Source organism: Sturnira hondurensis, unplaced genomic scaffold, assembly GCF_014824575.4.
Source record: "Sturnira hondurensis isolate 20B ecotype Veracruz unplaced genomic scaffold, ASM1482457v3 Scaffold0016184, whole genome shotgun sequence".
Lineage (NCBI taxonomy): Eukaryota > Metazoa > Chordata > Mammalia > Chiroptera > Phyllostomidae > Sturnira > Sturnira hondurensis.
Window position 1 is genome coordinate 225,987 of NW_028088815.1, and position 16,180 is coordinate 242,166.

The 16,180-nt window shown below is 36.1% G+C and overlaps 1 protein-coding gene across 3 annotated transcripts in view; it reads right to left on the reverse strand.

Annotated features, from left to right (window-relative positions):
• Window positions 1–16,180, reverse strand: part of BIVM (basic, immunoglobulin-like variable motif containing) — an 83,395-nt gene that overhangs the window by 65,994 nt on the left and 1,221 nt on the right. The window contains exons 1-3 of one of the 3 annotated variants that reach the window (XM_037065777.1): window positions 15,956–16,026; window positions 6,167–6,759; window positions 1,501–1,627 (exon numbers count right to left, since the gene is read on the reverse strand). In XM_037065777.1, the coding sequence (XP_036921672.1) occupies window positions 1,501–1,627; window positions 6,167–6,644 (605 nt within the window). In that variant the 5' untranslated portion in view covers window positions 6,645–6,759; window positions 15,956–16,026. Of the gene's footprint in view, window positions 1–1,500; window positions 1,628–6,166; window positions 6,760–15,955; window positions 16,027–16,180 lie in introns of those variants that run through there. The other 2 variants (XM_037065779.1, XM_037065778.1) reach the window with 2 other exon arrangements.

Consider the following 16,180-nt stretch of genomic DNA (forward strand, 5'->3'; position numbering starts at 1 on the left):
TAATGCTTTCCAGTTCCATCCATGATGTTGCAAAGGGTAGTAGTTCCTTCTTCCTTTCTGCAGCATAGAATTCCATTGTGTAAATGTACCATAGTCTTTTGATCCAGTCATTGACCGATGGGCATCTAGGTTGCTTCCAACTCTTGGCTATCGTGAATTGTGCTGCTATGAACATTGGGGTGCATAGGTTCTTTTGGATTGGTGTTTCAGGACTCTTAGGATATACTCCTAAGAGTGGAATTGCTGGGTCAAAAGTCACATTCATTTTTAGTTTTCTTAGAAAATTCCATACTGTTTTCCATAGTGGTTGTACCAGTCTGCAATCCCACCAACAGTGAACTAGGGTTCCCTTTTCCCCACAACCTCTCCAGCACTTGTTGTTTGTTTCTTTGTTTATGATAGCCATTCTGACTGGTGTTAAGTGGTATCTCATTGTGGTTTTAATTTGCATCTCTCTGATAGCTAGCGATATCGAGCATCTTTTCATGTGTCTCTGGATCCTCTGTATGTCCAAAGGAAAGCTTTTCTTGTTAGAAGAATGCCAGCAAGTTTTTTAAAATAATAAAATTTTAAGATATCATCACTTCATAACAAGGATTCAGGCAAGGATCATCAATAGATTTGGCTCAAACCACTAAGTGAAAAGTTGATATGAACAGGATACTAGCCTAATGCTACTGTTACCCCACTGATAACTTGATGGTTGCAGAGGGAAAAAAGTAACTTTATAATGTGGGCTAAGGCTGTCACCTCCTAAATCCAGTAATCACTCTTAGTATCTCTAATGCTGGATGACCAAATACTATGCTCCTCCAATTTTGATACAACATGAAGCACACAGGATCACTTAGGCAGTATTCTTGTCTAAAATGCCCAAACCTGAACCTAATCAAGTCTTTATATCTAACTTCCAGTTTTCAGGAAATACTGAGGTCATATAAATAATTTATACAACTAATAGGAAAAAACCAAATCCAGAAGAAAGGACATTCTACAAGATAGCTGGCCAAGCCCTAACCAGTATAGGTTAGTTGGTTGGGCATCCTCCCACAAAGCAAATGGCAGCCCCAGATGGGTTTCCAGTCAGGCCACATGCCTGGGCTGCAACTTTGGTCCCAGATTGGGGTGCAGACGAGAGGCAATTGATCAATGTTTCTCTCTTACATCAATGTTTCTCTCCCTCTCTTTTTCCCTCCCTTTCCTTCCCTCTAAAAATAAATACATAAAATCTTTTTTAAAAGGTATCTGGCCAAGTCTCTTCAATAAATCAATGTCCTAGAATTAAAATGGGGGAGAGTGAGGTGGACATGTCTCTCTAGATTAAGAGAGACATATGGACTGCAACAAGCAAACAAAAAGTATGGTTCATAGTTAGATCCCACTTTGAAGAACCAGGAGTGAAAACATTTTCAGAACAATCTGGGGAATCTAAATTTAACCCACGAATTAAGTACAGCAATGGTATTGTGCTTAAAGAAGAAAAAAAATTTTAGAGATTACCATCGTCTGAGGTCTAATACTTTCCGCTGCTTAATATCTTCAAGAGGAGAATACTGAGGCCACTCCCTTTGATGTCTTCCTTTCTTATCTGAAGTTTTTTTCTTGGAAATTTGTTTCTTTACATTGCCTAGAATATAAGAGTATAAAATAAGAAAAATGCTTAAGATGAAGTGAATTGCCAGGACAATGAAATTAATTATGGGACAAAATTAAAAAGTAACTGCCACTAGTCCTAAAAATAATATCCATAAACATATTGAAGAAATATGTATGTTCAAAAATACTGTCCCATCACCCTGGCCTATATGGCTCAGTTGGTTGGAGCACCATTCTGTAGACTGAAAAGTCACGAGTTCAATTCCAAGTCAGGGCACATATCCAGGTTGTGGTTTCCATACCCAGTAGGGGTGCATATGAAAAGGCAACCAATGGATGCTTCTCCCTCTCTCTCACTCTCTTTCTCTCTCTCTAAAAGCAATAAAAAAATGTCCTCAGGTGAGGATAAATAAAAAATACTCTCCTACCTTAAAGAGAGAAAATAACAAAATTAAACAATCAGGAATGGTATTTCCTATCAGATTTGTATATTCCAATTCCTAAACTAGTCACATAGCTAGTAAAAGAATCACAAAATCTTTAATTCAGAAAATCAAATCACTAACAGTAAAATAATAAATTAACCACTTTCCAGAAAATGAATCCTTTCTATAAAATAATAAAACCACATTAATGGAACTCTGTTAAAAAGTAAAAACAATACATTCAGTAATACAATGATGTGATGTTTAAAAATATTTCTAGGCCTACTGAGACCACAAAATGGATTACAGATTATGTACATATGGGCATTATTAAAGTGAGGCTTTAGCACTAGGAACTAGAATGGAAAAAAAGTTTCTTTTCACTATGTGTGCATGTTCTCTGTTCCCTTCTCTCTCTGTCCCTTCCTTCCTCTTTCTCTCACTTCACTTCTACCTCACTCTCTACCTGTCTCTCTCTTTCTCTCTCCAAAGATACATAAGACAAATACTAGTGGTTACCTATGGGGGAAGGGGAATTGAGAGCTAGATAGACAAAAGGAAGACAAAAATGAGAGTTAGACTTTATAGTGTTTAATTTTTATGCTTTTAATTTCTGAGCCATGCTAATGGATAACTCAATTAAAAAATTACATAAATTAAAATATGAATAACATTCAACTCTCATTTCACTAAAATACACTTAACATTTCAGATAGCTATGCTCAAATATTTCAATAATGTCACACATATTTTTTAAAAATAATCAAATCTGTTATAAAATTCCATCAATCCAGTAACTTCTGCCCATTGCCCCTTGTCATATTCCTGCTTCCACAAGTCACCCTGCCCATAACAAACTCATAAATCCCCAATACCAAATATACATACATATTGTATAAATACCTCTATTTGCCACACTGGCTTTTAAGAAAGGTATAAGGATAGTGAATGAAAATAGAATGCCCACCATCTTTTGACTTGAAGAACCACAGTACAGAATTCTGAACAATCACAATTACTGAAAAATGAGGTTGGGGACACCAGAAAAAAGACAACCAGGTAAGGGGAAGCCTGAATTCTGTGTATAAATTTGGCCCAAATCCTAAGCAGAACCCAAACAGCACAGCTAAGGCTAAAAGAATTGAACTGAGATTTGAGATGCCTTCAACAGAGTTGATTTGGCCCAACCAAATTAACTGCTGCTAAATTAATTAATTAACTTTTTTAAACACTCTGGAAGAATATACCAGAATCCCAAATCACCATACTATAACACTCCAAATATTTAGGGAATAATAAAAAAATTTACTGAACATGTGAGGAAACTGAAAAAAAAAGTGACATTTTTCAAGAAAAAAAAGCCCAACTGTAGGATAACTCAGATTTTAAAATTGGCAAATAAGGATTGCAGAGTGGGTATTATAATTATTACTTATGAGACAGATAAAAATCCTCTCATAAGTGAAAAAATAGAAAATCCAAGCTCAGAAACAGATACTATTTAAAAATGTAAATTCTAGAATGAAAATAAACAATATCAGAAATAATTCACTGAATATACTTAGCTATCTTTAAGAGGTATACTTTATTTATTTTTTAAAAGATTTTATTTATTTATCTTTAAAGGGGAAGGGAAGGAGAGAAGGAGAGGGATATCAATGTATGGTTGCCTCTCTTGAGTCCCCTGCTGGGAACTGGCCTGTAACCCAGGCATGTGCCCTGACTGGGAATCAAACTGCGATCGTGTGGTTCGTAGGTCCACACTCAATCCACTGAGCTACACCAGCCAGGGCTAAGAGGTAAACTTGAAATACAAAAACATAGTTTGAAAATAAATGGATGGAAAAAGATGAACCCTGCAAAAACTAGTCAAAATAAAGCTAGATTAGCTTTATCAGCAGTTTTCAACCTTTTTATCTCATGCACACACAAGCTAATTATTAAACTATGGCATAACAAAAATTATATTTTTGCCAATCTGACAAAAAATAGGTTTAATTTTGATTCATTTACATTGCTTGGCTATTGTTGTGTTGGCTATTATCATTTTTATATTTGACAATCTAAGTGAAAAGAAATCAATGCCTCTGACTAAATAGTCAGGTATTACATGTTTTAAAAATTCTTGCAGCACACTGCTTGAAAATCACTGAGCTATATACATATCAAACAAAGTAGCTTTCAGAACAAGAAATATTACCAGAAATAATGAAGAACACTTCTTAATAATAAAAGGGCAATTCATCAAAGAGAAATAAAAGTCATAAACGTGTGAGTACCTAATAACAGAGCCTCAGATTACATGATAACAAAAGCAAACAAAATTAAATGGAGAAAAGACAATTCCACAATCATAGTTGGAGATTCTTAGCCCTCCATTTTGAGCATTTGGTAGAACGAGACAAAAAATTAAGTAGAGAGGCAGAGATGTGAGCAACACTTTCAAACACTTTGACTTCAATATTTGTAGAACACTACACCCAACAACTACAGAATGCACCTTGTTTTTAAGTGTACATGGTACATTCACCAACATAGACCATACACTGGGTCATAAAACAAGTGTCACTAAATTTAAAAAGACTGACATAATATGTTCTCTGTCCACAGTGGAACTGAATTAGATATTATCAATATTTAGAAAACCTCCAAAATACCTAGAAATTATAAAGCATACTTCTAAACAATGCATAATCAAAGTAGAAATCATAAGGAAAATTAGAAAGTACTTTAAATTAAATGATAACAGAATATATCAAAATGAGTGAACAACAGCTAAAACATACTTAGAGAGCAATTTATAACATTAAGTACTTATAGTAGAAATGTCTTGATCAAAAAGTTAGAGAATGAAGAACAAAGTAAACTCAAAGGAAGAAAAAAGGGGGAAGGGAGTAGAAATCAATAAAATAGAAAACAACTAAGAAAATTAACAAGGCTAAAAGCTGGTTACTTCAAAAGATGAACAAAACCAATAAAGCCCTAGCAAGGAAAAAAAAGGACTAGCTGAAGAGTGAAAGAGTAATTTATTACAAAAGACCATATAGATTTTAAAAGTATACTGGGACTATTACAAACAACTTTATGCCAACATCAACAACTTAGATAAAATGAACAAAATAAAATTCAACAGAATGGAAATTAAGACAACATAATCAAAGTTAGAGATTTTTAATAGCCCTCAGAAAACATGAGAATACATTTTCCAACTTATCTTAGGAGATCTGCATAGACCTAATTCCAACACCTGAAAACACATTATTAAAAATTATAGGCCAATTACTCATAAATATAGACACAAAGTGAAATCCCCTGACACCGTGAAAATTATAAATTTACAGAACATTCCATGAAACAAGTTGATTTTGCAAATGAAAGGGTATAGATGGTGATTTTATAAAATGATCAGAGAAGTCTGGAAGTAAAATACAAATCCTAGTTCTACTACTTTTTAACTAGCTGTGCAAATCTGGGCAGGCAACTTATCCCCTCTATGCCTCAATTTCTTCATCTGTGAAAAAGGAATAACAGTACCTGCCTCATAAAATTCCTGTGTTACTGTGAGTTCAATAAAAAGAGGTGAAAGCATGAGTATCTGCCAGAGGACTACCACAATAAAATTGTGAAGGCACTGAACCTGAGGTCAACTCCCTAGGTGAACAGCATCCAAATTGGGTAGTATACAACTCACTCAGTGGTACATGGAGACCTTGTGGGGTACTCAAAAAACTGTAACAACCAAAAAATCTCAATATTACCTGGTAGTTAAGAAAACTAGATATTTAATTGGGACATACGAATTCATCTCTCTGCATAATTATAAAGTAGTAGTATGTTATTCCAGCCACCTCAATAACCATTTCTAAGTCACCATGTACTTATCTGTAATACCTGTGTTTCTACAGCATCCTAGATGTTTAAAAACTCTCACAATGTAAGGGTAATGTCAAAAGTTTCTAATAGTAACACATTAATAAACCAAATGCCTCATGTCCAAGTTTGTCTTTTAACTGTAATGATGAGACAAGATGATAGCACTGTTCTCTGTTCAGTATTATAAAAGAAAAACATTCAATGGCAAGTCTAAACAAGATACATTGTTTTCTTATTATTTTCAAATTTGAATTTCATGGCTCCTTCCTTACCTGATTTGTGTTTCAAATTTGTGGTGGCCCCATCAAATTCAGATTTATCAATTTCCCATGCGAGAGGTAGCTTGCCCAGACTATTGGATAAGTTTTCCAAGCTATTTTCCTCATTGTAGATGATCTCTGATGTACTAGTAGGGATACCAATGTATCTTGATGAATTATTTCCAGCAGATAGAGAGGTACTATCAGGGAGGCAAGAAGAGTGGGATGGATTTGGAGTTTTATAGATTGAGGTTGCGTGGTTGAGAAAGGCATAGTCTGAACAGATGGCATAGATTTTCTCCCGAGTATGGGTCACTGGACAGCTCCATGGATAATGACCATCTCCTTTGGGACCCAAGGGTGCCCCTGAGGCACGTGTGCAGAAAGACTGTACAGCATCTTGTAGTTTCTCATCAGGAGACTTTCTCTCAGATTTATGCTCACCATTTCCAGAATCATGTGCCCTTTCTGCTTCTGCAATGTTAGGCATTGAATGCAACTATAAAAGTTCTATTGGGAGGAAGAAGCTGTAACTCTTTTTCTTGAAAAACTGTGACAACTGTTTACAGCATTCTACAAAAACTTGAGAGCTGCAAAATGGGTTCCTAAGAAAAGAGGGAGGAGAGAGATCAAAAATCCACCAGACACTACAAACATCCCTTAAAAAAAGTACCAGTGTCATATGCTTTCATTCATAAGTACTTTACAACTACTTTATGCCTATAATTATCATGGACCATCTTTCCTACTAAAGAAATTATTTTAAAATATTGCATTGTAACTAAAAAGACAAATGGCCCAATTAAAAATTTGCGAAGTATATGAATACTCACTTTTCCAAATATAATATAGAAAAGGTCAGGAAGTACAAGAAAAGCTCAGCATCATTAGCTTTCACAGAAATGCAAATTAAAACCACAATGAGATACCACTGACACCCAAAAGTATGACTATAATCAAAAAGACAGAAAATAATGATTGTCAAGGATGTGGAGACATTGAAACCCTCATTTATTGTAATGGAAGTGCAAAATGGTCTAGTCGCTTTGGAAAACAATTCTTTAAATATTTAGATAGAGTTACCATATGATCCAGCAATTTCACTACTAGGTATATATCCAAGAAGTGAAAACACATGTCTACACAAATGTTCATAGCAGCATTACTTATAATAGCCAGAGTGAAAGCAATACAAATATATCAATTAATGAATGAATAAAATGTAGCATATATACTATGGAATATTCTTAGGCAATAAAACTAAGTGAGGTAATGAACCTTGCTACAACATGGATGAACCTTGAAAGCGTTATGCTAAGTGAATGAAGCCAGTCTCAAAGGAGCAGAGATTGTATAATTCCATTTATATGAAGTGTCCACAATAAGTAAATCCATTCCAAGAGACAAAAAGTAGAGTAGTGGTTACCAAGGGGTGGAGGGTAAGAAAAAGTTGGGGGTAATGAGGTTTCTTTTGAAGTGAGGAAAATATTCTTTAATTGTTGTGGTGATTAATGCCTTTGTAAATATAGTAAAAAGCAACATAATTGTATATTTTAAATGGCTGAAGTGTATGATTTGTGAATTATATCTTGATAAAGCTGTCTAGAAAAATAAGGCACTAGCAAAGTTATTTTAAAAACCTATAGGCATAAAGGATACATGATGAATAATAAGCATGTACTTAAATCAACATAATGACAGAATTAAATATTCTTAAGTGAAGCAGTCTTGATATTTTGTTTTTTATTTCTTACTACATCCTTAGTCCTTTAAAAAATTTTATTGAATTTATTAGGTGACATTAGTTAATAAAATTAATTGAATTTATTGGGTGACATTGGTTAACAAAATTATATAGATTTCAGTTGTATGATTCTATAATACATGATCTGTGTATATTGTATTGAGTGTTCACTATCCCAAGTCAAGTCTATTTCCATCACTATTTATCCCCCATACCCTCTTCTACATCATCCCCAATTCCCTCTGGTACTTACCATACCATTATCTGTGTCTTTGAGTTTTCTTTTTTCTTTGCTTAATACCTTTATCTTTTTCACCCAGCTCCCCAAAATCCCTTCCTTCTAGCAGTTGTCAGTTTGTTCTCTGTAACTATGAGTCTGTTTTTATTTTGTTTGTTAGTTCATTAGACTCCACAAAAAACTGAAGTCATATAGTACTTGTCCTTCTATGATTGGCTTATTTCACTTAGCATAATAAACTCCAGGTTCATCCATGTTGTTGCATTTAAGTTCCTTCTTTTTCACAACCATCTATTATTTCATTGTGTAAATGTACCACTGCTTTTTTATTCACTCATATACTAATGGGTTCTTGGTTTGCTTCCAAATCTTAGCTATTGTAAATAATGTTGCAATAAACACAGGGGTGCATACATTGTTTTGAATTAGTTTTGGTTTTCTTCAGATATATTCCCAGAAGTGGAATTCCTGGGTCATAAGGCAGTTCCATTTTTAGTTTTCTGAGGTAACTCCATATTGCTTTCCCTAATGGCTGCACAAATCTGCATTCCAACCAAAAAATGCACAAGAGTTCCTTTTTCTACATACCCCCACCAAAACTTATTGTTTATCAACGACAGTCATTCTGATTGATACGTGTAAGGTTATATCTCATTGTGGTTTTAATTTGAATCTCTCTGATGGGTAGTGATGGTGAGCATTTTTTCATTTATCTATGGGCCACCTGTATGTCCTCTTTGTAGAATTGTCTATTCAGGTCCTATGTCCATTTTTTATTGCATTGTATTTGGGGGGCTTGTTGGGTTATTTACTTCTTTATAAATTTTTATTATTAACCTCTTATCAGATGTATCATTTGTGAAAATGTTATTCCATTCAAGGGTTCCCTATTCATTTTGTTGATGGTTGTTTTTGGTGTGCAAAAGCTTTTTAGTTAGATGCAGTCCCATTTGTTTATTTTTTCTTTTGTTTCCCTTGCCCAAGGAGATATATTATAAAAGAATATTGCTACAAAAATGTCTTGAGATTTTACTGCCTATGTTTTCTTCTAGGATTTTTATGGTTTTCAGTCAAATATTTAAGTCTCTAATCCATTTTGAGTTTGTTCTTGTGTATGCCATAAGAAAGTGGTCTAGTTTCATTTTTTGCAGGTAAGTGTCTAATTTTTCCAATATCATTTATTGGGTAGACTGTCTTTACCCTAGTGTGTGTTCTTGCCTCCTTGACCTAATACTAATTGGCCATAAATGTGAGGATTTATTGCTAAAATCTCTATTCTGTTCCATAAATCTATATGTCTGTTTTTATGCCAGTACCATGCTGTTTTGAATACTACATTTTGTAATATACTCGGATATCAGGTAGCATGATTCCTCTAACTTTGTTTTTATTTCTCAAGATGGCTATGGCTATTCAGGGTATTTTGTAGTTTCACTTAAATTTTTGGAATATTTTTCTATTTCTGTAAAATACATCCTTGGTATCATGATAAAAATTGTGCTGAATGCATAAATTACTTTGGGTAGTATACACACTTTAATAATGTTAAGTTTTCCTATCTATGAACATGGTATATGCTTCCACTTATTTGTAGCTTCTTCAGTTTCTTTCTTTGGTGTGTTATAATTTTCCAACTACAGGTCTTTTACATCCGTGGTTATTTACTTTACAAATTTTTATGGCATTTTAAATAGGATTGTTTTCTCAGTTCTTCTTTCTGATAGTTCATTATTGGTATACATAAATGCAACTGATTTCTGGATATTTATTTTATATCCTGCTCCTTTACTGTACTTATTTGAGTCCTAGTAGTTTTTTAGTGGAATCTTTAGGATTTTCTATATATAGTATCATGTCATTTGCAAATAATGACAGCTTTACTTCTTCCTTTCCAGTATGGATGCCTTTTATTTATTTTTCTTATCTAATTGCTGTGGCTAGTTCTACGTGGAATAAGAGTAGTGAAAGAGGATATTCCTGCCTTGTTCCCAATCTCAAGGGAAATGCTTGTAGTTTTTCCCCATTGAGTATGATGGTGGCTGTGGGTTTGTCATATAAGGCCTTTATTATGTTGAGGTATATTGCCTGTATTCCCCACACTGCTGAGAGTTTTTATCACAAAATGGTGCTAGATTTTATCAAAGGCTTTTTATACATCTACTGATATGATCATGTGATATTTATCCTTCATGTTGTTTATGTGATGTGTCACACTTATCGATTTGCAAATATTGTACCAACCTTGCAACCCAGGAATATATCCCCTTTGATCATGGTGTATGATCTCTTTAATGTATTGCTGGATTTAGCTGGCTAATATTTTGTCAGTTGGCTAATATTCTGTTGAGAATTTTAGCATCTGTGTTCATCAGGGATATGGGCATATAATTTCTTTCTTTGGAATGTCTTTATCTGGTTTTGGAATTAGGATAATGCTGGCCTTGTAAAATGGGCTTGGGATACTGTCCTCCTCTTGAATTTTTTTAGTAGTCTGAGGATAGGTGTTATTTGGATGTTTGGTAAAATTCACCTATGAAGTCATCCAATCCGGGACTTTTATGTGTTGGGAGTATTTTGATTACTGCTTCATTAGTTGAAGTCTGTCTATTCAGATTTTCTGAATCTTCCTGATTCAGTTTTAAGATTGTGTTTCTAGGAATTTATCCATTTCATTCAGATTGTCCAATTTCTTGGCATATATCTGTTCATAATTATTCTTACAACCCTTTGTATTTCTGTGGTGTCAGTTTTACCTCACCCCTTTCAATTCTGATTTTACTTATTTTAGTCTTCTTTTTTTTCTTTAGTCTGCTTAAGGTTTGTCAATCTAGGTTTTCTTTTAAAAAAAAACCAACTCTTGGTTTTGTTGATCTATTGTATTGATTTTTTAGGCACTGTTTATGTCTGCAGTGGTCTTTATTATTTCCTCTACTCACTTTAGGTTTTGTTTGTTTGTCTTTCTCTAATACCTTTAAGTGGAAAGTTAGATTGTTTATCTGAGATGTTTCTTGTTTCTTGAAGTAGATCCTAAACGTATAAATTTCCCTCTAAGTACTACTTTCACTGTGTCCCATAGATTTGGGGTTGTTTTGTCTCATTTTTGTTTGTTGCAAAGTACAAAATCTTTTGACTTCTAATTGATGTGTTAACCAATTCATTGTTTAGAAACATGCGCTTTAGCCTCCATGTCTTTCTCAGTTTTTTTTTCTTGGGATTGAAGTCCTGTTTGATACCATTCTGTTCAGAGAAAATGCTTGATTAGATTTCAATCTTCTTAAATTTATTGAACCTTATTTTGTGGCCTAATGTGTGGTCTATCCCAGAATACGTTCCATGTGCAATTAAAAAAGAATGTATATTCTGCTGCTTTAGGGTGAATTGCTCTGAAGATATTAATTAAATCCATCTAATCTAGTGAGTCATTTAAGGGTGTTGTTTCCTTATTGATTTTCTACCAGGAAGATCTACCCATTGATGTTAATTGGGTGTTAAAATCCCTTACTATGACTGTATTATTGTCAATCTCTTCCTTTATGTCCATCAAGACTTGCTTTATAAATTTAGGTGCTCCTATATTGAGTGCACTGATGTTTACAAGGGTTATATCCTCTTATTGGATTGTTCCCTTTATCATTATGCAGTGTCCTTCTTTGTCTCTTATTATAGCCTTAGATGTAGTCTATTTTGTTGTCACAAGTATTGCTACACCAGCTTTTTTTTACTTTTCCATTTGCATGATATATCTTTGTCCATCCCTTTACTTTTAGTATGTATGTTTTATTCTAAGGTAGTACTCTTGTAGATAGCATATATAGGGGTTTTGTTTTCTTATCCATTCTGCTACCCAGTGTCTTTTGATTGGAGCATTTAAGCCATTTACAGTTAAAGTGATTATTGATAGGTATGTGTTCATTGCCATTTTACTCTTTTCACTATGTTCTTGTTTTCTCCTTCTCCTTTACCTTCTTCTTCTTCAAGAAGTCTCTTTAACATTTTTCACAATACTGGTTTAGTGGTAATGAATTCCTTTAGCTTTTTCTTATCTGGAAAGCACTTTTACTTCTTCAATTTTAAATTATAGCCTTGCAGGGTAAAGTAGTCTCAGTTGTAGGTTCTTGCTTCTCATTATTTTGAATATTCACGCCACTGCCTTCTGGCCTGAAATGTTTCTGTCGAGAAATCAGGTGTCAGTATTATGGGAGCTCCCTTATAGGTAACTGTCTTTCTCTTCATACTTTTAAGATTATCTTTTCCTTTAACCTTTCCCATTTTAATTATGGTGTGTCTTGGTGTGGGCCTCTTTGGGTCCATCTTTTTTGAGACTCTCTGCACTTCCTGGACTTGCATGACTTTTTTCTTCACCAAGAACTGAAGTTTTGGGTCATTATTTTTTCAAATAGGTTCTCAATCCCTTGCTCTCTCTTCTGGTATTACTATAATGCAGATGTTGTTATGCTTCATGCTGTTTCAAAGGTCCCTTAAACTATCTCATTTTTAAAAAATTTTTTGCTGCTCCGGTTCTGTTTTCCATTACTTCATCTTCCAAATCACTGATTTAATCCTTTGCTTCAAGCAACCTATTATCTATTCCTTCTAATGTGGTTTTCATTTCAGATATTGTATTCATTTCTGGATATTTATTTTTTATTGTCTCTATGTCCTTTATGCTTGCTTTCTCTCTGCTGAAGTTCTTAATAAGTTCCTTAAGCATCCTTAGAACCATTTTTTTAAAACTCTGTATCAGGTGAACTGCTTGCCTCCATTTCATTTAGCTCTTTTTTCTGGAGTTTTCTTCTATTCTTTCATTTGGGGCATATTTTTGTCTCCTTATTTTGGGTGCCTCCCTGTGTTTGTTTCTATGTATTGAGTAGATCTGCTATGGCTCCTACTCTTGATATAATGGCCTTATGCAGTAGGTGTCCTGTGGAACCCAGTGGCAGTTTCCTTGATTACCTGACCTGGGTGCCCTAGGAATGTCCCTCTTGTGGGTTATGTGGGCCCTCCTTTTGTAATTGAGTCTTGATTTCTATTGGCCTGTTTGTGCATTGAGTAAAACCTCAGCCTCACCTATTGTGAGAATCAATCTATACCTCAGTGCACAATCTGTTGTGCAGGCACTGACCATATAAAGCAGAATTCACCTCAGTCATGCTTGGTGCCTGCTAAGATCTCCCTTTGGATATGCTGTTTTTGAAACTAATTGTATCCTGCTCTGATTTTATCTGAAGCCAGCCACTTGGTGTTATTTCTGAGGCCTCTTTGGAGGTACTCTGGTTCAGGCCAATGTCAGACACTGCCTGTGACTGGCCCTGGACAACCTATTTGAGACTACAAAGTGGCCCACAGTTTGTGGCTGCCTCTGCTGAGCCTGGGTATTCTCAGGATGGACTAAGCTGCACATTACAGCCAGCTTTTATCAGCACCAGGTCCAGGGCCAGGTCGGCAAAAGTTTCAAGGTACCCCCAAATCCACCTCTACCAGCTTCTGTCTTCTAGCTGCCTGATAGACTGAGTAGTGACTTGAAAGTGCCTCTGGAGGGACTCAAGTTGCATGAGGTAAGTTTTCAGAGAGTCACCAGGTAGGGGTGAGTAGTGTTCACCAGATCAAAACAGGTTCAATCTTGGTTAGGTCTGAGGCCACTCAGCTAATGTCACATCAAGCTAATGTCATTACGTCTAACTGCCACCCACTGGGTGCTTACAGACCTTTGTGGTGGGATGGGGTCTCAAGGCGTCATTGGGATGAGGCCCGCAGAGATTATGTGGCCCAAACAGACCAAGATTTGGCTGTGAGAAGGCTCAGAAGGCAGAGACCAAGGCCCTGCACTGTTTGGGTATGCAAGCAAAAAATGGCCCCCTGTCCTAGAGCCACATAACTCAGCCTGTCCCAAATTACACCAGGAGCCTGACGTTGGCAGGGTAGGGCTGACAGAAGTCAGAATGATGAGGCTAGCGGATCTCCTGTGAGAGGGAGGCACCAATTAGGTTCCAGGGAAAGTGGTAGGAATGGCCCCCCTACTCCAAAACTACCAAACTCAGTCACCAACACCCCCTGAGTCTGCCCAGACCTCTATACCCTAGTCCAGGTAGCTGACTAGAATATGTATAGAATATACATATTGAAAACATATACAAAAGGAAATTACTACATATGCATGTAAAAGGGGCTGAGCTTCCAGAAGCTAAGGACAAGAAAGAACATAGCAATTGATTAATAAAAAATTTAAGAGTCTAGTTTTGTTGTTTGTGTTTTGGGTTCAATTGCTTTTAAATAGTGATCAATGATGAAAATGATGCCTTTGGTTTCACTTTTACCAATAATAGCAAAGATCATCAACATAAAGCATATTTTATACTGACCATCAATAAAAGCCAAGAATTTAGAGTGGTTTGCAAACTTTCTCACTGAACTGCTGCTTATAGAAATTTGTCTTTGAAAAACTGTAATATTTATAGATTTTACCACGTATTATTGTGTCCTCGGGCTTTCAAACAAGTGAACTAAGCACAGATTACTACTAACAACAGAGGCATCATAGATGCCAATTATTGTATTCTATTGTGCCATTTCTGTTCCTAGCCCCCACCACCCTCATGAGTTGGCATTTCTAATCTGAACTGTGCATAGATATTAGAAATTAAAATGTGTATCATAAAACTCCTCTGCCTAAAACACTCTACTGTTAGAAACAAAAGCCAGCTCCTGATTAGATCATCCTCCCTCTTTCCCTTCCTCTCTGCACTCTCTCCACACTGAACAACTTTCCATTTTCTGAACGTTATTTATTCTCAATAACCCTCCTTTGTTTAGTTAATTTCCATTTACCCTTCTAATATCCTTAAATGTCACTTTCTGGGAGGGATGATTTCCTTGCTCCTCAAAATAGGCCAGGTCACCCTGTATATGCTATATACTCAGGTACCTTTCACAGGTCTTTGCCAGGGTGCAATTTTACATTTATACATTTGAGTTTATATAATGAATGTCTGCTTTTTGCAAGTCTTATTTTCCTGAGTATTGTATTCCCAAGACCCAGCATTTGTAGAAGTATCATCTACAGATACTTCTTTTTAAATGCCTACACTATGGCAGGCATTTCTGTATTACTTGGCTTAAGAGCCTTGATTCCAGCAGGTCTTACCAGGAGTGGCCTTACTAATCAAGAGCTGGAGTTGAAGCCAAGGGACCTCTTCTTTTTCTACCTATTTCTCACCTTTGAAAATGAAAGTTCCCTACCCCTAATCCATCCAAGTGAGGTGATACTATATTAACATTTACTAATAAGAATGATTGCAGGACGTAACACTCAAATAAAGGATTTACTCATAAGATCATGGCATAAACAACAAAAGTACTGTTTACTTGTGTGCCAACAAAATTGCATAAAATGGCGAGCTCTAAATGCACCGCTACAATAAAGATCTGAACTATTTTGCAAACTAAATGTTCCATTTGAAAGAATACTCACTGCCTAGTTACGTTCTTTTCCAATTATATTTTAAATCAATATTTTTAACAATCAAGTTTGCTCACAGAACTAAACATCTTAAAGAGCCTTTTCAGAAAAGCTTTCCACATATGACAACTGTAAGAAAAACCAAGACAGAGGCAGGTAAGAGACTTATTAAGGGTGAAATGCTGGAAGGCCAGACCTGACAGTATTAAGTCCCAGCGAGTCTGGTCTACGTCCTCCGACCCTTTCCCCCGCCCTCCCAGCTCCCCCGCCCCGGGGCCGCGGCCTCTCTTCCTGGATTACACTTGAACCCCTTACTCGGCAGAAGCCGGCCCACGACAGATACCGGGTGTTTTCCCCGCGTACCAGCCAGCTTCGGGCCCAGGCTCCCCGGGAAGGCGAGCGAAGTGCCCTTCACCCTTCTCTGGGAAGCTCTCGGCGCCCTGAGGGGAGGGGCTCAGAGGCCTAGGAGTCGCGCAGGGCTGTTCTCGTCGCGTGGAGCTGGTTTGTTCCGAGAAGGCACCCGCCCAAAGGAAAAAGCTGTGCTCCTTGCCCGCGCCCCTCGAGAGCCTACCTCCCCAGCCCACGTGT